The 17,287-nt window shown below is 34.9% G+C and overlaps 1 protein-coding gene across 2 annotated transcripts in view; it reads right to left on the bottom strand.

Moving 5' to 3' along the window:
• Positions 1-283: 283 nt before the first annotated feature.
• Positions 284-17,287, bottom strand: part of LOC135082712 (calbindin-32) — a 101,253-nt gene continuing 84,249 nt past the window's right edge. The window contains exons 4-13 of one of the 2 annotated variants that reach the window (XM_063977482.1): positions 13,682-13,771; positions 12,271-12,357; positions 11,700-11,756; positions 10,786-10,869; positions 9,935-9,990; positions 7,189-7,234; positions 4,859-4,870; positions 3,594-3,650; positions 3,127-3,198; positions 284-2,850 (exon numbers count right to left, since the gene is read on the bottom strand). In XM_063977482.1, the coding sequence (XP_063833552.1) occupies positions 2,692-2,850; positions 3,127-3,198; positions 3,594-3,650; positions 4,859-4,870; positions 7,189-7,234; positions 9,935-9,990; positions 10,786-10,869; positions 11,700-11,756; positions 12,271-12,357; positions 13,682-13,771 (720 nt within the window). In that variant the 3' untranslated portion in view covers positions 284-2,691. The remainder of the gene's footprint in view (positions 2,851-3,126; positions 3,199-3,593; positions 3,651-4,858; positions 4,871-7,188; positions 7,235-9,934; positions 9,991-10,785; positions 10,870-11,699; positions 11,757-12,270; positions 12,358-13,681; positions 13,772-17,287) is intronic. The other variant, XM_063977483.1, reaches the window with a different exon arrangement.

Here is a 17,287-nt window from a genome sequence, read left to right as displayed (position 1 = left end):
AATAAAAGCCCCTACAACTTTATTACAAAAACCCCTTTTCAACTTTCTTATTTAATTTCAGATTCAGTTATGTAATACATACTAGACAGATTAAAGACGAGATCCTCAGTGCGTGGGAGTTCGACAAACTACAATCTATTGGAAATCAAAGGCATAATATGGGCACAATGTAGGTAATGAGCAGCGCAAGATCGGTCATTGCGGAAATCTGAGACTTTTGTACAGCAGCGGACGTCCTTTGGCCTAAATGGATACTTAATCGGATTAAATAAAACTCTTTAGATATAAATATAAACATTTTATAACAAACACCTTATCCAACATTAACACGTGCCGGGCTCAATACAAATAATTTTAGAGGCCTAAGTAAACTTTTTTGCGACATAAATATTTTATAGGTACTCTTACATAACCATCAATTTCATTCATAACGACAAATAACTAACACAATAAGTACTCATGTAAGTATGTACTTATTATCCAGTTTTAATTAAAAAAATCACGTGGACAGAAAGTTATGAAGGATTAATTTTTTCATGACATAACTAAAGATGACGTAGAAATGCAAAGTTACACTTGGCGTATAATTTCAACATAATTATTATCATTCCATCATAAATATCTTACATCTTGACTAGAAAGAATAAATACAATTTGTGCATATTTCGGTAGTTTGTTAAGCTACATTATTTTATCACAACACCGATTTAGACCACTAATAAATAAGTAAATTCAAAAAGGAAGGTGAATAAACTTGAAAAGTGTGATAATTAAAAAACTTATTATTACCAAAAAAATTAAGAACTTATTAGGTTAATAAAAATTAAATTAATGAAAAAGAATAGGTACCTACTTTACTTTTAAGGAAATAAAATGGCAGAAAAGCGACGTGATGTCGACGGAAATAAATGTGATTTTAAACAGACTAAGTATAACGTATAGGTAATAATTAAATAATTAATTTACATTCACTCAATATAAAAATATTTACGAATATACACACAATGATGCTATAACGCCACAGAGTTGCAGATTGCGAAATGCAGTAGCTACAATTTACCTCATTGTATTCGCAACTTCATAAAGTTATAACTCTTAATAAAATACAGTCATGTGATCTACGTGTAAATAAATAATTACAATAATTTATAACACCAAAACTATACAAAGTTATAGACGAAAATAACGACATCAATAAATGAGGAATACTTGCTTATCTTTTTTCTTTAAAAAATAATGATACAAATGCTGTGTTAATTGAATTTAATGTTATAATAGTAGTTACATAAAATATCAGGGAACTATTTATTTAGACAATTATGTGCATTTCTCTACCCAGCTAGCCACACCATTTTGAAGCAAAGACATTTAAAGATTTTAAAGCTACACCGAATCTATAGGATATAAAATCTACGTTCCAAATGACATGACAGGGAAAAATAAATTACAAGTTTATCTGGGTAAAATACACTTTTTTTTTACACAAAAATGGTTTTAAGTAATTAATTTTTTATTATCTTTCAATTTCAGTGCAGTATAAAGTGCATTTTTTAAAACACCATAATTATATTTACAATCAACAGTTTTTCATTATTAACGTCAGGTATTTCATTGTATGCACTTATTCTTTATTTGAGTAGTTGTAATTCAAAAGCACAGCCTATAGCTAAGTCCTGAGAAGTTTTGATCTAAGAATTATAGGAACTTTAAAGTTTTTATTGATCGTTAAGATGATTTTTGGAAGTGTAAAGAGTAGGTAGGTAATTGATTCAAAATGACATGATGGTCATAATATATTTTTCTATTGTGAATTTTTAATTTTTATAATGAGGGATATCGCCACAGTTCGAGATATTTGAGCACATTTTGCACCACATTTATTTAGAAAGTTTAAGAAATGCAAAGTGATTTCTTTTTAGTGCAATAATAGTTTAATTTGATTTGCTGTCGTTTTAAGTGACATGAATGTTATTAGAAAGTCGTATCACTGTGGCGATCGAAAGCGGTCTGAATTTAATTTTTAATATTATAGTAATTAATAAAGATTGAAGATTGTTTTAAAATTGGTGTAAGTATCAGGGAAATGGTGTGATATGTGGGATCGTAGTGATATCAAAAATGTACGTTAAAATCTAGTAGCATTCCGTTTAAACGACTTATGAAAATATTCGCAACTTTGTGATTGCGCAGCTAATTTAAATATTTGGCATTTGATTTGGCTTTAAAATTGATAAAAGTTTTTCTAATGAGTATTTTCTAGTATTTTTGAGTATTTTTCCCCATTCGTTACGTGAAATCTGTGTTACTAAAAGCTGACCCAATGAACTGCTTGATTTGTCTGCGTTTTGGCTCCGCGAATGTCGGATATAATTTCTACGCAATATAAAAGTTTTCCGTAACTTTTCTCCGCTTAGCTAATTACTCTAAAATAGCAAAATTTGTTAAATGTTACGTGATTATGTAGCAATAACAATAAAAAATGGTGTATTTTAAAACAAAACTCCGCGGAGCCGCAGGTATAATTTTTTTAAAGTGGTAGGTAACAAAGTGTTTGCGCGGGAAAATTCCACCAACAAAACCACAGAGAAAAAATGCAAAGATAACAAAAAATCCTAATTCTTTTTAAGATGTCGCAACACTAGAAATTCGTTCAGATATTCGGGACGGACTGATGTACGCGTTCGGATACGCTTACGAAGCTTCTTCGGTCGGCTCTTCTTCTTGGTGGTGCTTGGCGAGCGCTAGGAGGATCATGGTGAGCTGCTTCCGGCTGATTTTGCCGTCGCTACTGTATTCAACCCCTTGGAGGATAGTTTCTTCGAATTCTAGAAGATCTTGCGCGTCGTAATCCTGAAATTGATAGAAGAAAACTTTAAGTAGAGAAATATTTAACCTACTTTCTTAAGTAAATAACTACTTTCGCAGACGTTACACTTGTTATTTTTATTACTGATGTATCTAATTAGGGGTATTTAAATTTCAAAAATTTGGTTACAGTTTAAAATTACAAACAGGTCAATGTGGTCTAAATTGAAACAAAAATGTAGTATAGGTAGTCTGATTATGCTATCGTCTCTAAATTTACATAGATTACGTAGTTATAATTAAGTAAGTACTAAGTTTTACCTTTTTTACTAACTCTAAAAGATCTTTCAAGAATCCTCGCAGCTCTTCGTTTTCTATGGATCCATTGTTGTCCTGTTGAAAATTAATCTCATTAAATATAACTTAGCAATAGAAATACTTAACATATAGAACCGTTAAGTTCCAATCCATAATAAACCATACTACACTACTCTAAGTACAACCCGATCGGGCTAACTGCGCACCTCGTTGAATGCGACTCTCCCTCGCACTCCCGCACACCTCCCCGTGTCCGTACCAGAGCGTCGATGTGACGTCACGGCTACCAGGTGCGCAGCTAACTCGATCGGGTTGTATTTCTACTACTCGTACTTCGATTTTATCATCACTTTCTACCGAGTGAGATATCCACTTGGAGCTTTCCCGTTGTGGTTAACAAATAAATTAAGGAAGAAGACTTGACCAACATTCTGTGGTTAAAAACTTAAATGAAAAAGATTAAAACTTACCCTGTCATAAAGTGAGAATACCCTTTCTATGTCATCTTTCGTAAGTTTAGTTGCCCCCTGTTAAAAGAAAAATGCTTTTGTAATATTAGTTAAAATTAAATCATCTACGAGGTATAATAAGGCCCACTTGTTCAAACAAAATTTTACTGAATAATATTAAATAGAAAAATAATTATATTTTACTTAGATTTAGTTTTTCAATTTAGGAATGTCTCAGCAAGTGGTCAATGCTTTAGTACCCATAAAGATGACCTTTTCATATTATTGTGGCGCCCAACATGGTGCAAGGACCCGAATTTAAAAATAAACTAAGTAAACTACACTATCACACATAAACGATTACGATTTGATATTTTGCAATGTTGGCTACTTACTTGACATCACAAATACATATCAAGCCTAGAAAATGTTATTTATTTTTCTAGTCCCAACTATAACTATTGTTTTGTGACATATACACATAAATGTTACACTCCTAATGTAAATAATCTTTATTAAAAGTTGTGTTTATGTAGTACATCATCATTTAAAAATCACAATTCACAAAAGCATAGAAACAAGTGCTGCAACATATTATTGCTATTACATCGCCATAAGATAAAATTGAATAGAGTTAAATTTTATGAAACTTTCTTAAGAAATATGTACAATAATCTGCACAGTATAGGTAGGTATAGGAAGGTAATCTTATCTGTTAAACATTTAAAAGTGAACTTTATAAACATTTGGAATAAAGTTCGTCAAAAGATGCATTTTTGTGCAATTGATGCACTCAAATCAGTCTTTACTAAGCTTTTAGGAACGTTAGTTTATCCAATGGCGATGCTATTAAAAGGTCTCAGCTATTGTTATCGTATCTAATATTTTTCTACGTCCCAATTCCACAAAGATCATAAAATACAAAGGCATACATTTGTTCTTAGATGAACTGGATGAACAGATTATCAAGTCAAAGTATCTTATTTTTTTAGTTAAAATCTAGTTCTAACGAACTTTTTAAAATAAGTGACAAGATTTTTTATTGTCATAGGTCGGGCTTTTGATCTCCACACTCCGTAAAGCTTGACTATTGACACCCTGTGTACTTAGGTATAGCTTGTTCCTGTGTAATTTTATATTTATGGTAAACCAGTCAGTTATAACAGATCGTATGAATTGGGCATTCCCAACTTCTATAGTAGGTATTAGGCTTTTGTATAATTTGTTCTTTGTGAAGTTAAGGATAGTATTGGTTGACACGATAGCAACAGACCTCGAGGACTCACCTCTATGCCCTCCTAGGGTGTGCAGTGCAAGACAAGCTTAGTGTTAGGACAGACAGAAGGACAGGCAGCAGACAGACATCATGCTAATTTTGATCCACACTACAAAACATAGAATGTGTCAAGAACGTCGTAGGCATTTTTAAAAGAAAAAGCCACGAATATTTTTTGTTATGGTATTACTATTTTTTAAAAATGACACATTTGTGTTGTAATGTGGATTCGTGTAAGTAAATAATAATTTTGTTTATTACACAAATAATATTGTCAGTATTTTTTAAATAATTTATTAGATTTAGAACTTACGTTTCCAATTTTAGTTTAATGCTAAATAAGAAAGGAATACAGGGGGAAATCAAGACAAAAGTTTATTTATTAAAATAGGTAATGTAGGTAAGTATTAAATATTTGAGTTAAGCCTTTTTTAATTTAGTAGGGTAATGACCCCTATAATACACAATTGCAATGGTTCAATAGAACAGCTATTATTTTTAGGACCTTGATTTCACCCTGTATTATCTGTACAGTATAGAGCAATTTGTTTAAAAGTATTATTATTTTTCGTTTGGTTTAATTATTGATTAATATGGTGCGTGATATGTTGTAAAATGGAAATGAAAACTAGAAAAACGTGCAGCGGAAAATGCGTGAAAATGCGAGCAATTTTAAAAATGCACACAACTAATATTACATTGTTTAGTTTAATTTGTATTGTAAGCTCTATTTAGTGTGCTTTTAAGTATTAGTATTGTACTTAGACCTAGATAAGTATTTCGTATAATTTAGATTTCTTGCTAAAGATCTCCATTTTATTTAATTTTAATAAACAAAAATAATCGCTTTGATATATTTAGACGATGAGGCTATCGGTAGGTACTGCGTTGTATTTACAAATAACTTTGTTCGACTAATCGCCAATATTTTTGAAAACATTAATGAAAGCAATGGAGATAACTGACTATCGACATGGGAACCTTGTTGCATAGTTGAGTCTATATCTATAATGTTTATGGAAAATGAAACGACTTGTAATAGGGGAGAGGGGGGCATAGTGGAAGGGGTGGACAAAGCGAAAAATTTGATTTTACCAACACTCTTTCACCCAACGGCACTCGTGCTTCACGTAAGCCAAGCACAGGGCCGACCAAGGTCATTGACCAAAATCAGTCCGGCTAGCGCCACCGAGCAGGCTACATGACTGCGCGATGTAGATCGAGTGAGTTTCTTACGAAATTCAAGGATTTTGGAAACTGGATATTATTGTGAAAAGTGAGTAGTGATGGTATTTTTATTGTTTCAATCTAATATCTGTTTATCATAGATTCCTTTGACATTTTGTAGATAAAACAAATTTTAATACTTTCTTAGTTATCAATTGAAAACTGTAATTATTATCAAAAAGGCAAAGTGGAAAATATTACAAGGGGGCAAAGTGGAATGATTCCCACATAGAAATATTTAATTTGCTTTTTCAGATGGTTCATAATTATTACAAAAGTAAAACGAACCAAGGCTCATGGAGAGAAGATCAAATGAGAAGAGCGATGGAGGAAGCGAGTCTTACTACGATTAGTTCGGCATCACAAAATATGGTATCCTAATTGGAACTCTTCATTGTCATTTGAAATCTGGTGATGCATCGAAGAAGATTGATGGGTTTCGTCCAGTATTTTTCAAAAAAACTGGAGCAAAAAATATATGATCTTGCAGTAGTAAGGGACAAGGTTTTTTATGGCCTAAAACAGTTCCTAATTACTAAATAAGTTGTTTATGTTATTTCATTTATTTGACCTCATTAGCAAAATGCTCAAATACAGTTGATAAACGCTTAATAAGTGCCTTTTTCACTTTGCCCAATGTGCAATTCCACTTTACCCTTGTGATAAGGGCAAAGCGGAAAATTATAGACTATAAAAAAAACTTATTTTATGCCAAAATAGTTAATAATTCGTAAATTTTTTTTAGAGTTATCTATAATATAATACTTGTAGTATCATTTCGATTAAAACTAGTCTTCGTAACTTATCTGGTTCTTTTTATTTTTTCGATTGAAGTTAAGTACTCCACTATGCCCCCCCTTCCCCTACTCGCAACACTGTCGTTGCACTTTAACAATTTACCCAAACACTTTTTGTTGATCGATGATCAAAATAAATCACCAAAATTTCACTTACATCCTTTGCTAATAGCTATTGGTGATTGATATTATTATCCTTGATGAAAATGAACCATTTTTCATTCCATCATGTCTGCCTTTCATTAAATTTCCCGCGCGCGGGACATCCTTGGCAAGATGGCGTCTGATTTATGGCGCGAAATGAAGTGTCACTCACCTTGAACACTTGTCTGCAGAGGAAGTTCTCTTTGACTGGCAGCAATCTGCAACGTGATGGTATACGATACTACCCGGTTGAAATAAGTCGGCACATTGCTTTGGAGATAGGTACGTGGATCGTATGTCCACGGCATATGGGCCTTGTTTGATTGACTAATATTTTTTCATTTGCAGAGTTAATTCAGCCGTATCGAAAGAAAAAAATATGTCAGTAGGTAGGTTCTAGGCAATCCTAGTAGAATTTAAATCATAGTTGTAGTAAGGCATGTTTTAGAAATAGAATACATTAATGAAATTAATAAATTAGAAATAGTTTAAATTAATGAGTTAATGTTATGTAATACGGTTTTTAAGTAGGGTAGACCGGGTACAATAGCACCACGGGTCAATAGTACCATCGGCGATATTTCTTCATACAAGCGACGTTAGATTGTGTGCATAGCGTCAGAATATGCGCTTTTTGTGTTTCCATCCGCTCACCAGTCGGCGGCGCTTGCGCTGAAAAACGAAGGTGTACAGGAAGGATTTTTGTTTTTTGCCCAGCCGCAGTAAGTTTTTATGTCAAATATATGAGCCCATAAGTTGCCTAATATGCTATTTGTTACCAAAGTATTGTTGTCAATAGTTTATCCAGGCTCTAAACTTTGTATCGACAGCGAATTATTGGCATTCACTGTGAAAATGACTGAATTTTAGGTGAAGTTCTCTTGACTACCTACTTGGAACAAATGTACCAGTCTCCATGGGGTCAATTGTAGCGGTACAATCAACCCCGTGGTACAATTAACCCCCGGAACCTTATTTTATACATAATATTTTAAATAGGTTTTAAAGTACCTATACTTATAATAAAATAAGTTATTATAAAACATTCACGTGGTTATTTTACATTTTTACAATTATATTTTTATAATTATAGGCATACCTACCTACTGAAAAAATAGTTAATGTGTTTTATTAAATAAGTAGGTAGATGTCGATAAAAAGGTGATATAAGTACCTAAATGCCTACTTAAAATATTTTAATATAGGTTTCTAAAACCCTTCTGAATATGTACATTTTAGCTTAATTCAGTAAGTAACTAAGTATTTGAACGTTTTGTTTTAGATGCCTCGACGTAGAGTCAAAAGTACTGATCACGGATCAACGGATCTATTCCTTTATGAACAGGCTTATGAAAATTTTTTAAAAGGGCGAAGCATTAGTAGGTATAAATAAATCAGGGTCAATTGTACCAGGGGTCAATTGTACCCTCATACAAAAATAGATTTTTAAGTTTTGACTATTCTATCATTGTTATTATGCTTATTGTTGTTTCAGGAGCAATATCCGAGCCAAATAAATGACATATTATGTAGAAACAGTTCGCTTTTTCGTTTTTATGGAAGAAAAGTTATTGTTTTGTTTTAAAACTTTAGTGTTGATTTTTCATACTTGTTCCTAAATATTTTCGATCTCAATTAATGAAGAATGATGATTGTAGGAGATTAAGAGTACAGAATACCAATAAAGGTGATGATTAGATAAACATAACGACTTTTATAGCCTCATATATTATTGGTACAATTGACCCGTTGTAGGGGCAATTGTAACATGAGACATCGTACAGTTCAAACTCGTTTTTCATTAAGTATTCGAAAGAATAGTTCAACTCTGCATGCTTAAATTTGTAGCTTAGGAGTCTAGTTTTTACAGCATACTCACAGAATAAGTTATATTTCATTAGATTTCTCAATATTGAACAATTTCCAAAAAATGGTACTATTGTCCCCGGTCTACCCTAATAAATAGCTCTATCATTTCACTGAATTTTACAACAAAAATTCAAATCAATCCGGCAAGCATCAGGTGAAATTAATTTACGACTGCGGTAATGTGAAAACCAGGAATCCAATATCGGGTGGAAGTTTGTATGAAAACAATTATCTCGGGAGCCGCAGATGAGAAAGGGTGGAGTTTCATGGGTTGAATGATCTGTTAGGGTTGGATTACACGGTCATGGGATTTCATTGTTTTAGATATTTCTGGATAGAAGTATGATGGGGCAAACAATTATTAGCCATAACGCCGAATTTTGATTTTTTAAGTTGCCTTTGCAATATCTTCCACAACTTTAAGCCGAGTAATTTAAGCCTTGGGTTGGTCCACCAACGCCCGTATTCACAAACGATGCTTGCTTAAGTGAAGCAGCAAATCGAACGCACAGCGTTGAATAGAGCTCTGTGATTGGTTCATGTGTCACCATGTGCGTCTACGCCACAGATCACAGAAACTACATAAAGGTTGCTACTATTATGTATTCTGTGATAAAGGCCTATTCAGACCTAAGTGGTATTCGCTACCGTCTGCGGCAGAGAAAACCCAGTGGGTATGCGGTAATAATACTGTTCAGACCTAAGCGGTATTCGCTACCGTCTACCTATCTAGCCACACAGGGGCAGCGAATATCGCTCAGGTCGCTCTGGCCGCGATACTTGATACTAAATACCTGAGCGAAACCCGCGCGGTATGTACCTCTACCCACAGCGGCAGCGAATATCGCTCAGGTTTGAATAGGCCTTTAAGGATCCACGCGCATGAGCCTCATAGTAATCAATGTAAAGGAATTTTGCATTATTAGGCAAAACTGTAATATGGTAGTTATTTAAGCAAGAGCTTCGCACAGCGTTTAAAAAACGGGGTCGACTTCGTCCCATTTCGAGACTTAGGTATCAAAAATTATATCTGAAATTTTGTTACTTACTTGGCCATTTCAGATAGTTGCAGTCTACCGTCTTTATTAGAGTCGAAAACTTGTAGCTGTTGAAGAAAAAGATTTGATTAGACCCTAAACTCTAGAACAACTTATTTGTCAGATAAACTTTTGCTTACATGGCGCTATACGTCAGATTACTATCTATAACTTTATCAGGAGCCTATGCTAGCTGGGTCAAAGTTAGGTCACTCATGTCGGCTGTGTGCCAAATCTAATGAAATCAATTTTAATAATAATATTTACCTACCTGCTACCTACTTAACCACCACAAAAAGTTCCAATAAATTGGTCTATTCCACTTTGACCACCTGGATTTGATCACCCAGGTGATCAAAGTGGACTCCAGGCGACACTTTGGTGTCCTTTGATCACCGATGGATAAGAAGTCCACTTAAGTAGGTGATCTTATCCATGGGTTATCAAAGGACACCAAAGTGTCACCTGGAGTCCATTTTGATCCCCTGGGTGTTCAAATCTAAGTGATCAAAGTGGAATAGACCTAATAAATTAGCATTTCTAGCAGGTACATTAAGTTTTTTGTCCTTAATGAGGGTTTTCGTGAATGAAAAATCCGCCAGATGGCAATACGTAGACGCGAGGCCCAAATACTGCATGATTGGTTATTTTTGACATGACATTGACAGATATGTCAAAATCCACCAATCACGGAGCAGTCAGACCACAAATCCACGTCCCGCCATCTAGCGGATCTTTCATTCGCGAAAACCCTCATTCTAAGGTAGCGTTTGATTCTCGTTTTTCCACTTAGATAATTACTACATTAACATAATGAGATAAATAAAGTGGAAATGTAATTAATGAATCAAAGGGCCAGGTACCATTGTGTCAGTGTACTCAATGAGCTTGTCCTCTGAAACGTCGTTGATTTTCTTCGCCTCTTTCAGCAGGTCTCGGAGGAAATTCTGTGGAAATGAGGAAAATATATCATTTTGTTTGTAAAGTAACAAAATTCTACTAGAAAATTATGAAGTATAAATTAAATCGAAATCATTTTCTTGTTAAAACCGTTAAGTAGGTATAAACAACTAAATCGCTATAAAGTCCAGGCATTTGGTAGTTTTAACTGGAAAGTTTTGAAAATTGGTATTTATATAGATTTTCATGTGCTCAGGTAACCACGTTAATTTGAACTGATAGGCAATAACCTTTAAGTTCTTATTTTGTCTGTTAATGTGCTAGGTACTTCGTGTTATATGTCATATCAATTGTAATCTGTAATATCTGTTATAAATATTCGATGTTATTCCGAGTAGAAACTAAGGCATACAATTAGTGTTTGCGATCAATCAATCACTCATAGATAAAGATTAATTATTCTAAGTACCTATCACTTTGAGGTAAATGAGCCCATTTCATTCATACTAATATTGATTATGATATTAAAATTACGTCGAACTGGAGATTACCTACACTTCCCAGATACCTATGATAGTAGATAATAATTACTTATAAGTCATATAAATTTATTAGATAGGTAGTTTAATTATAGTTCTTGCAACTCACGAAGGCGAGTGATAATTTTTACACGTGTGGTGGCTCGCTACTGTTCGTTTTTCAAAAGTTTTTAACATTACACTAAAAATAAGTATCATTATGTGCATGTAGTACACGTACACACACAAGTAAAGCTCACTCGCCTTCGTGAGTTGCAAGAACTTGGCTTTATGCCCGTTTCTTTCACCATCAATCCCTAATATTTAAGTGACCCCTACGATAAGTAATATTAATTTACCTTAAGTTCGTCGGCCTCAATATAGCCGCTGCCGTCCGTGTCGTATTCCCGCCAAATCTGGAATATTGATTAGTTAATTTTACCTCAGAACAAACAGGGTCAGGCACTCATTCATTTAACTCCGTAATTAACTCAGTAGAGCAATATCAATTATTTGGGTCGAAGAGATATATAGCAATAAAATAAACTGTCAAGTGATTCTACTTGTTAACTAATTAAATGGCAACAAAATTATAAGACTAGCTTTTGCCCGTGGCTTTGTCCGCATTAATTTCTATTTTTCATAGAAAGTGCACATTCCTTCCTAACGTAAAAAACTGATTTTACTAAGCCTAGGCGCAGACCACCAACTTTTAGTCGGCCGATCTTAGTTGTCTAAAAATCAAATCTGTGTAATTTGGGCACTTCCATGTCATGCTCATACTGATACGTCGACCGACTAAACTATCGGCCGACGAAAAATATTTGGTCTGCGCCTAGGCTTACTCTCGCACTTATAGATAATATAAGTAAGTAAGTAAGTATAATTAATTATGGAAGAATTGATGGATGGAAAATAGCTTAAACTTACTTTCATAAATTCGACGCTAGATTCTAAGGGGTTGTCGAATCTGAACAGAAGTAGGAAGTTCTCCTCCATGGGCAGCAGTTGGGCAAGCTGGAAACCAAACAAACGATTTAGAAAGAAAGAAAGAAAGAAAGAAAGTATTTATTTGATGCGAGTATTAAAAGCGTTACAAATAAATAACAACTTAAACACTAAAGACAGAGTACACGCACCAAAATGGCATCTGCTCAGTATAAGCCGTGACGGCAGAGAGCACGTCACGACCACTGGTATTCTGCGGATGCCAGTTTAGCAGAAGGGCACTTTAACAGTTTAACAGAAGGGAACTTGCAACTATGAGTTTCTGAAACTTGCTGAAACTGCCACAGAGTTAGCTTGATTGTGACATGACTGTAATACAGTGTGAGTCACGTTAAAGTGTACATATGAAAATAGATGAAACTAGGCCTATTTTTATCGACAAAAAAGAGGTCAAAAATTTTTTGAGATTCTTTTTTAATTTTTTATAGAATTTTTTTTCTTCGCCTGTTATTTAGCATTATTACTGTTTTTATTTTCTCAGGATATACCGCTTAGTTTAAAAGTTTTTACGTTTTCTTTACAATAAGTAATTGGAAGAAAAAAAAGTCTATAAAAATTAAAAAAAAAAATCTCAAAAATTTTTTCACCTCTTTTTTGTCGATAAAAATAGGTCTACTTTCATCTATTTTCATATGTACACTTTAACGTGACTCACACTGTATAATGTTGTTACAATTCACGTAGGCGAGTGAGCTTTACATTGTGTGGTGGCTCGCTACTTCGTTTTTCAAGTTTTTATATGACATTACACTATCGTATGTGCATGTACACGTACACACACAAGTAAAGCTCACTCGTATTCGTGAGTTGCAAGAACTATAGCACAACGTTATTGTGTCCAAACAGTTAACGCGTTAAGCCATGCTATTACACACGCTGGCTTACTTCTGTCAATTTATGGAAACATCAGTGGGTCTAGACAAAGTGCAAATTATAATCGCAAACCAATCGAAAAGTGGTCGAAAAGCCCCTTTTTTGTATGGAGTTTTGACGGATTCGATTTTCGATTCGATCAAAAAGTGGGTTTTGCAGGTGGTGCTATGTGCCAAATGCGGCTTGATTTCACCGACTGCGCCAGAAGGTGTGTTATGTTTTTCTAAGTCCGCTTGGCTAGCTACCACTATTCTTACTAAGTAGTTTCGGCAGTTGGAGATAGAAAGATACCAGTTCCTCTCTAGATGAGGATTTCGAGTGAATCTCGCTTCCACCTTCAGTTTGATCATCACTTCCTGTGACATAGAGCTCAAGAGCTTTCCTCGTTGTGGTTTAAAAACCTCTTAATATTTTCTCTTGTAAGTATAAATACCTCGGAATAAAACCACTCGAGTGTTACCTCTCTGATGTCAATCTTTCCGTCCTGGTTGTCGTCATACGCCTCCATGAAGCACGCCTTCAGTTCCACCAGCATGGAGTCGGATACCGCCTGCAACAATACAGTGCTCAGTCAAGTGGAGGTGAGAGATATGCAGATGGTATGCCCGGCTTCTAGGTAGGTAGAGAAATTATTTTTACTTTAAAGGTGTTGTATATGTCACCGTAAAATTGTGTAGTTGTGTATATAATCTGACGTAGTTAAATTACAATCTAACCTAACCTAACCCACTGTTAGTTTACAATCTAACGCGTTATATTATAAACTGACAGAGTTCACGATTTCACGTTGACATCTATATAGACTAGCTAGAGCATTTAAACCAGAACAACGAGCCGCTCTATGTAATCATTTACATTTATGTTCTAGTTCTACGACGTTTGGTGGGGTGATATACTTTCACGAACCAAACGTCGTAGGTACATTTTACCTGTATTGTTTACCATTCGTAAGAACATACATAGAAATGCTCTAGTCCATACTCACTTTAAGCTGGACATCCATGGTCAGTTCAGTGATGTAAAACCCAAAATTTGACCGTGTGTGAAATCTTAAATTCAAATTCATAGTACACGGCCAGTTCTTTTGGATGTACGTAAGTCCCACTGATCAGTTTAACTGACTGCGAATGCTCTGCTTTAATATACGTAATGTTGTTTTAATTTTAAGATGCCTTCTCATTATGCAAAACACTGGCTATGGCAGGGTTTGTAAGTCTCCTGCAATCATAATTTTATCTCATACCAATGTTGTTGTTAGCTACATTGTTTTAATAAGTAACAACTATAGCTTGATTTGACACTTATAAACACTCGTATTAACTGCCATGGTCATTTTAATTAAAACAAAAATTGGGGACAATGACGCGTATTCCAATAAAATTGCTAGACCGTAAACTTTAATTCAATTGGGACTATAAAACTCAATTGTGAATTTATGACACATAAAAATAGGCTACGTCACTCAAATACCAAACACCTTTGAGAAAACGCTCGGAATTGAACTTTTAATGCCGTTAAATTCTAAAAGAACTACCGTAACTGGCAAACTTAAATTCGAAGAAAACCATGCAAAAAGCGGAATCCATTTCCTCAATGGTCACTGCCGAGCATTCTTCTAAAACTAATCCCGAAGTTAAAGAACATTGGGAGGAAAATACTTTCTTTCTATTTGGGATGCACAGGGCTGTATCTAGATCCTCAAGTAGACAATTTATTATAGGGTTAAGACTTTATGTCTACTTCTGTACTATCTTCTAGACTAGCTGATAAAATGTGTCACCACAGTGCTAGATTGAGTCAAAGGTTATAGAAGTTATTTTAATTTACTTATTTGGAAAAATACAGATTAAATCTAATTCAGGTAATATAAGAAAGTTATGTAAAGTTATTTAAGATGGATTTAATATGCAATTTTATTTTAAGCATCTATTTATGTATTATAACTAACTGACTTTATATGACTTTTCTATTTATGTATAGTTTCTTAAGCAGTGGTTTTCTGAACAAGATAAAATAAAATAAAGAAATAAAATTATACTTATTTGATTCTGACCTCAGATCATGGTATGATCTGAGATTCTGACTGAATGTAAGAGTATTATTCCGTTCCTTAAATAAACTACCATAGCAATTTTTCATGTCCAAGTTAAAGTTTTTCAGAATCGAATTAGAGATTCAATAGTTTAGTAAACCATTATTTGCATGTTTTATAGGTATTAAGTTCCTCTGTAAATATGACTTTTTTGCACACAGTCTACAACACATATTATGTATTATACAACGTACATCCGTCATCCTGTACAAAATAAATAAAAGTAGGTCAACCGTCTCGGTCACTTTTCAATACCAGGTACCTACTCTACGACCTCTTCAATACGTATCTCGTTTCCCGGGACTCAGCACTGTAAGGACCCTCAATCCATCCCTGGGAAAACTTCACGGGAAAACTGGGAGTTCGTTATTGTAGAGATAGTGAGACGGGAAGTGAACAATTGTAGAGCTGAAATTGCCGTGTCCCTTGCTGTGTGAAAGGGAGGAAGAAAATGTGTAGTGTTTTGTTTTGTCCGTGGATGAATGTCCTGGAGTTTGAAAAATAAGAATATTGTATATCAACCGCACATCAAGTTAAGCATCTTTTGTACTATGTAGATGCTATTTTGTAACAAAAATGTAAGTCTGATGTGCTGGTATGTACTAAGATGTGCTATAATTATGTGTTACTGACTAACTAAGCCGTGGAATTAGATTCAATTTCAAGCGTAGATTGAGGCTATTCAATAATAGAATTTCAATTACAGCACATAACCTAGGACTAAACTTCAGTAGAATTTTAAGGGTTGTTTTGTAATAAATGGTCTCTACAAAACACATAGATACCTAATATTAACTAACTAATATAGACGTCCGTTGGCAAGAAAACCCCGAACTTTTCTTGCTATTGATTAAATTTTGTGTCTGCAAGATGATTTTTAAATGTTTAATTAAGTTCTGTCATTTGTCTTTGTACACTTATTGGATTAATGGTCTCATTAAAATTTAACGACGTCGAAGGACCTCGAGTATTGGTAACAAATTACTGTCGCCAATTTAATTTGACAAGCCGTCTAACTCGGCGATTTATTGCTCTTTAAATTTATTCTTTTAACTTTTTTCAAAGCGTTATTGTTGGTCGTAGTTGCTTAAGGTCTCTTTTTTGCTGTTGTTGCAAGAAAGCTTAGGTATTTTGATAAACATGTTTAAATAATATTTTACATTTTTATGTTCGTTCGTTCGTTCGTTTCAGCCAAATGACGTCCACTGCTGGACAAAGGCCTCCCCCAAGGTTTTCCACAATGAACGGTCCTGCGCTGCCCGCATCCAGGCTCTTCCCGCGACCTTTACCAGATCGTCGGTCCACCTAGTAGGAGGCCTGCCCACGCTACGTTTTCCAGCCCGTGGTCGCCACTCGAGAACTTTCCTGCCCCAACGGCCATCGTCTCTACGAGCTATGTGCCCCGCCCACTGCCACTTGATTTTAGCAATTCTGCGAGCTATGTCGGTTACTTTGGTTCTCCTACGGATCTCCTCATTTCTGATTCGATCACGCAGGGAAACTCCGAGCATAGCCCGCTCCATCGCCCTTTGGGTGACCTTGAGCCTTCTTATGAGGCCCATAGTAAGCGACCACGTTTCGGATCCATATGTCAACACTGGCAACACACACTGCTCGAAGACTTTCGTCTTGAGACACTGCGGTATTTCGGACATGAGTATATGGCGAAGCTTCCCGAACGCTGCCCATCCGAGTTGGATTCGACGATTGACCTCTTTCTCGAAGTTGGACCTACCTAACTGGACTGTTTGTCCCAGGTATACATAATTGTCGACAACTTCGAGTGTAGAGTCTCCAACCTTCAGAGGAGTGGGTGCAACACGGACATTAGACATGATTTTTGTCTTGTCCATGTTCATTCTGAGGCCCACTTGTTGAGAGGCTCTACTGAGGCCATCGAGCATTGTGCCTAGATCCTCCAAAGTCTCAGCCATGACTACGATATCGTCCGCGAATCGAAGGTGGGTGATGTAC

The sequence above is a fragment of the Ostrinia nubilalis genome, chromosome 22 (genome assembly GCF_963855985.1).
Source record: "Ostrinia nubilalis chromosome 22, ilOstNubi1.1, whole genome shotgun sequence".
In the NCBI taxonomy this organism is placed as follows: Eukaryota; Metazoa; Arthropoda; class Insecta; order Lepidoptera; family Crambidae; genus Ostrinia; species Ostrinia nubilalis.
The sequence above is the reverse complement of the archived record's forward strand: the minus strand, read 5'-3'. Positions and strand labels throughout refer to the sequence as shown.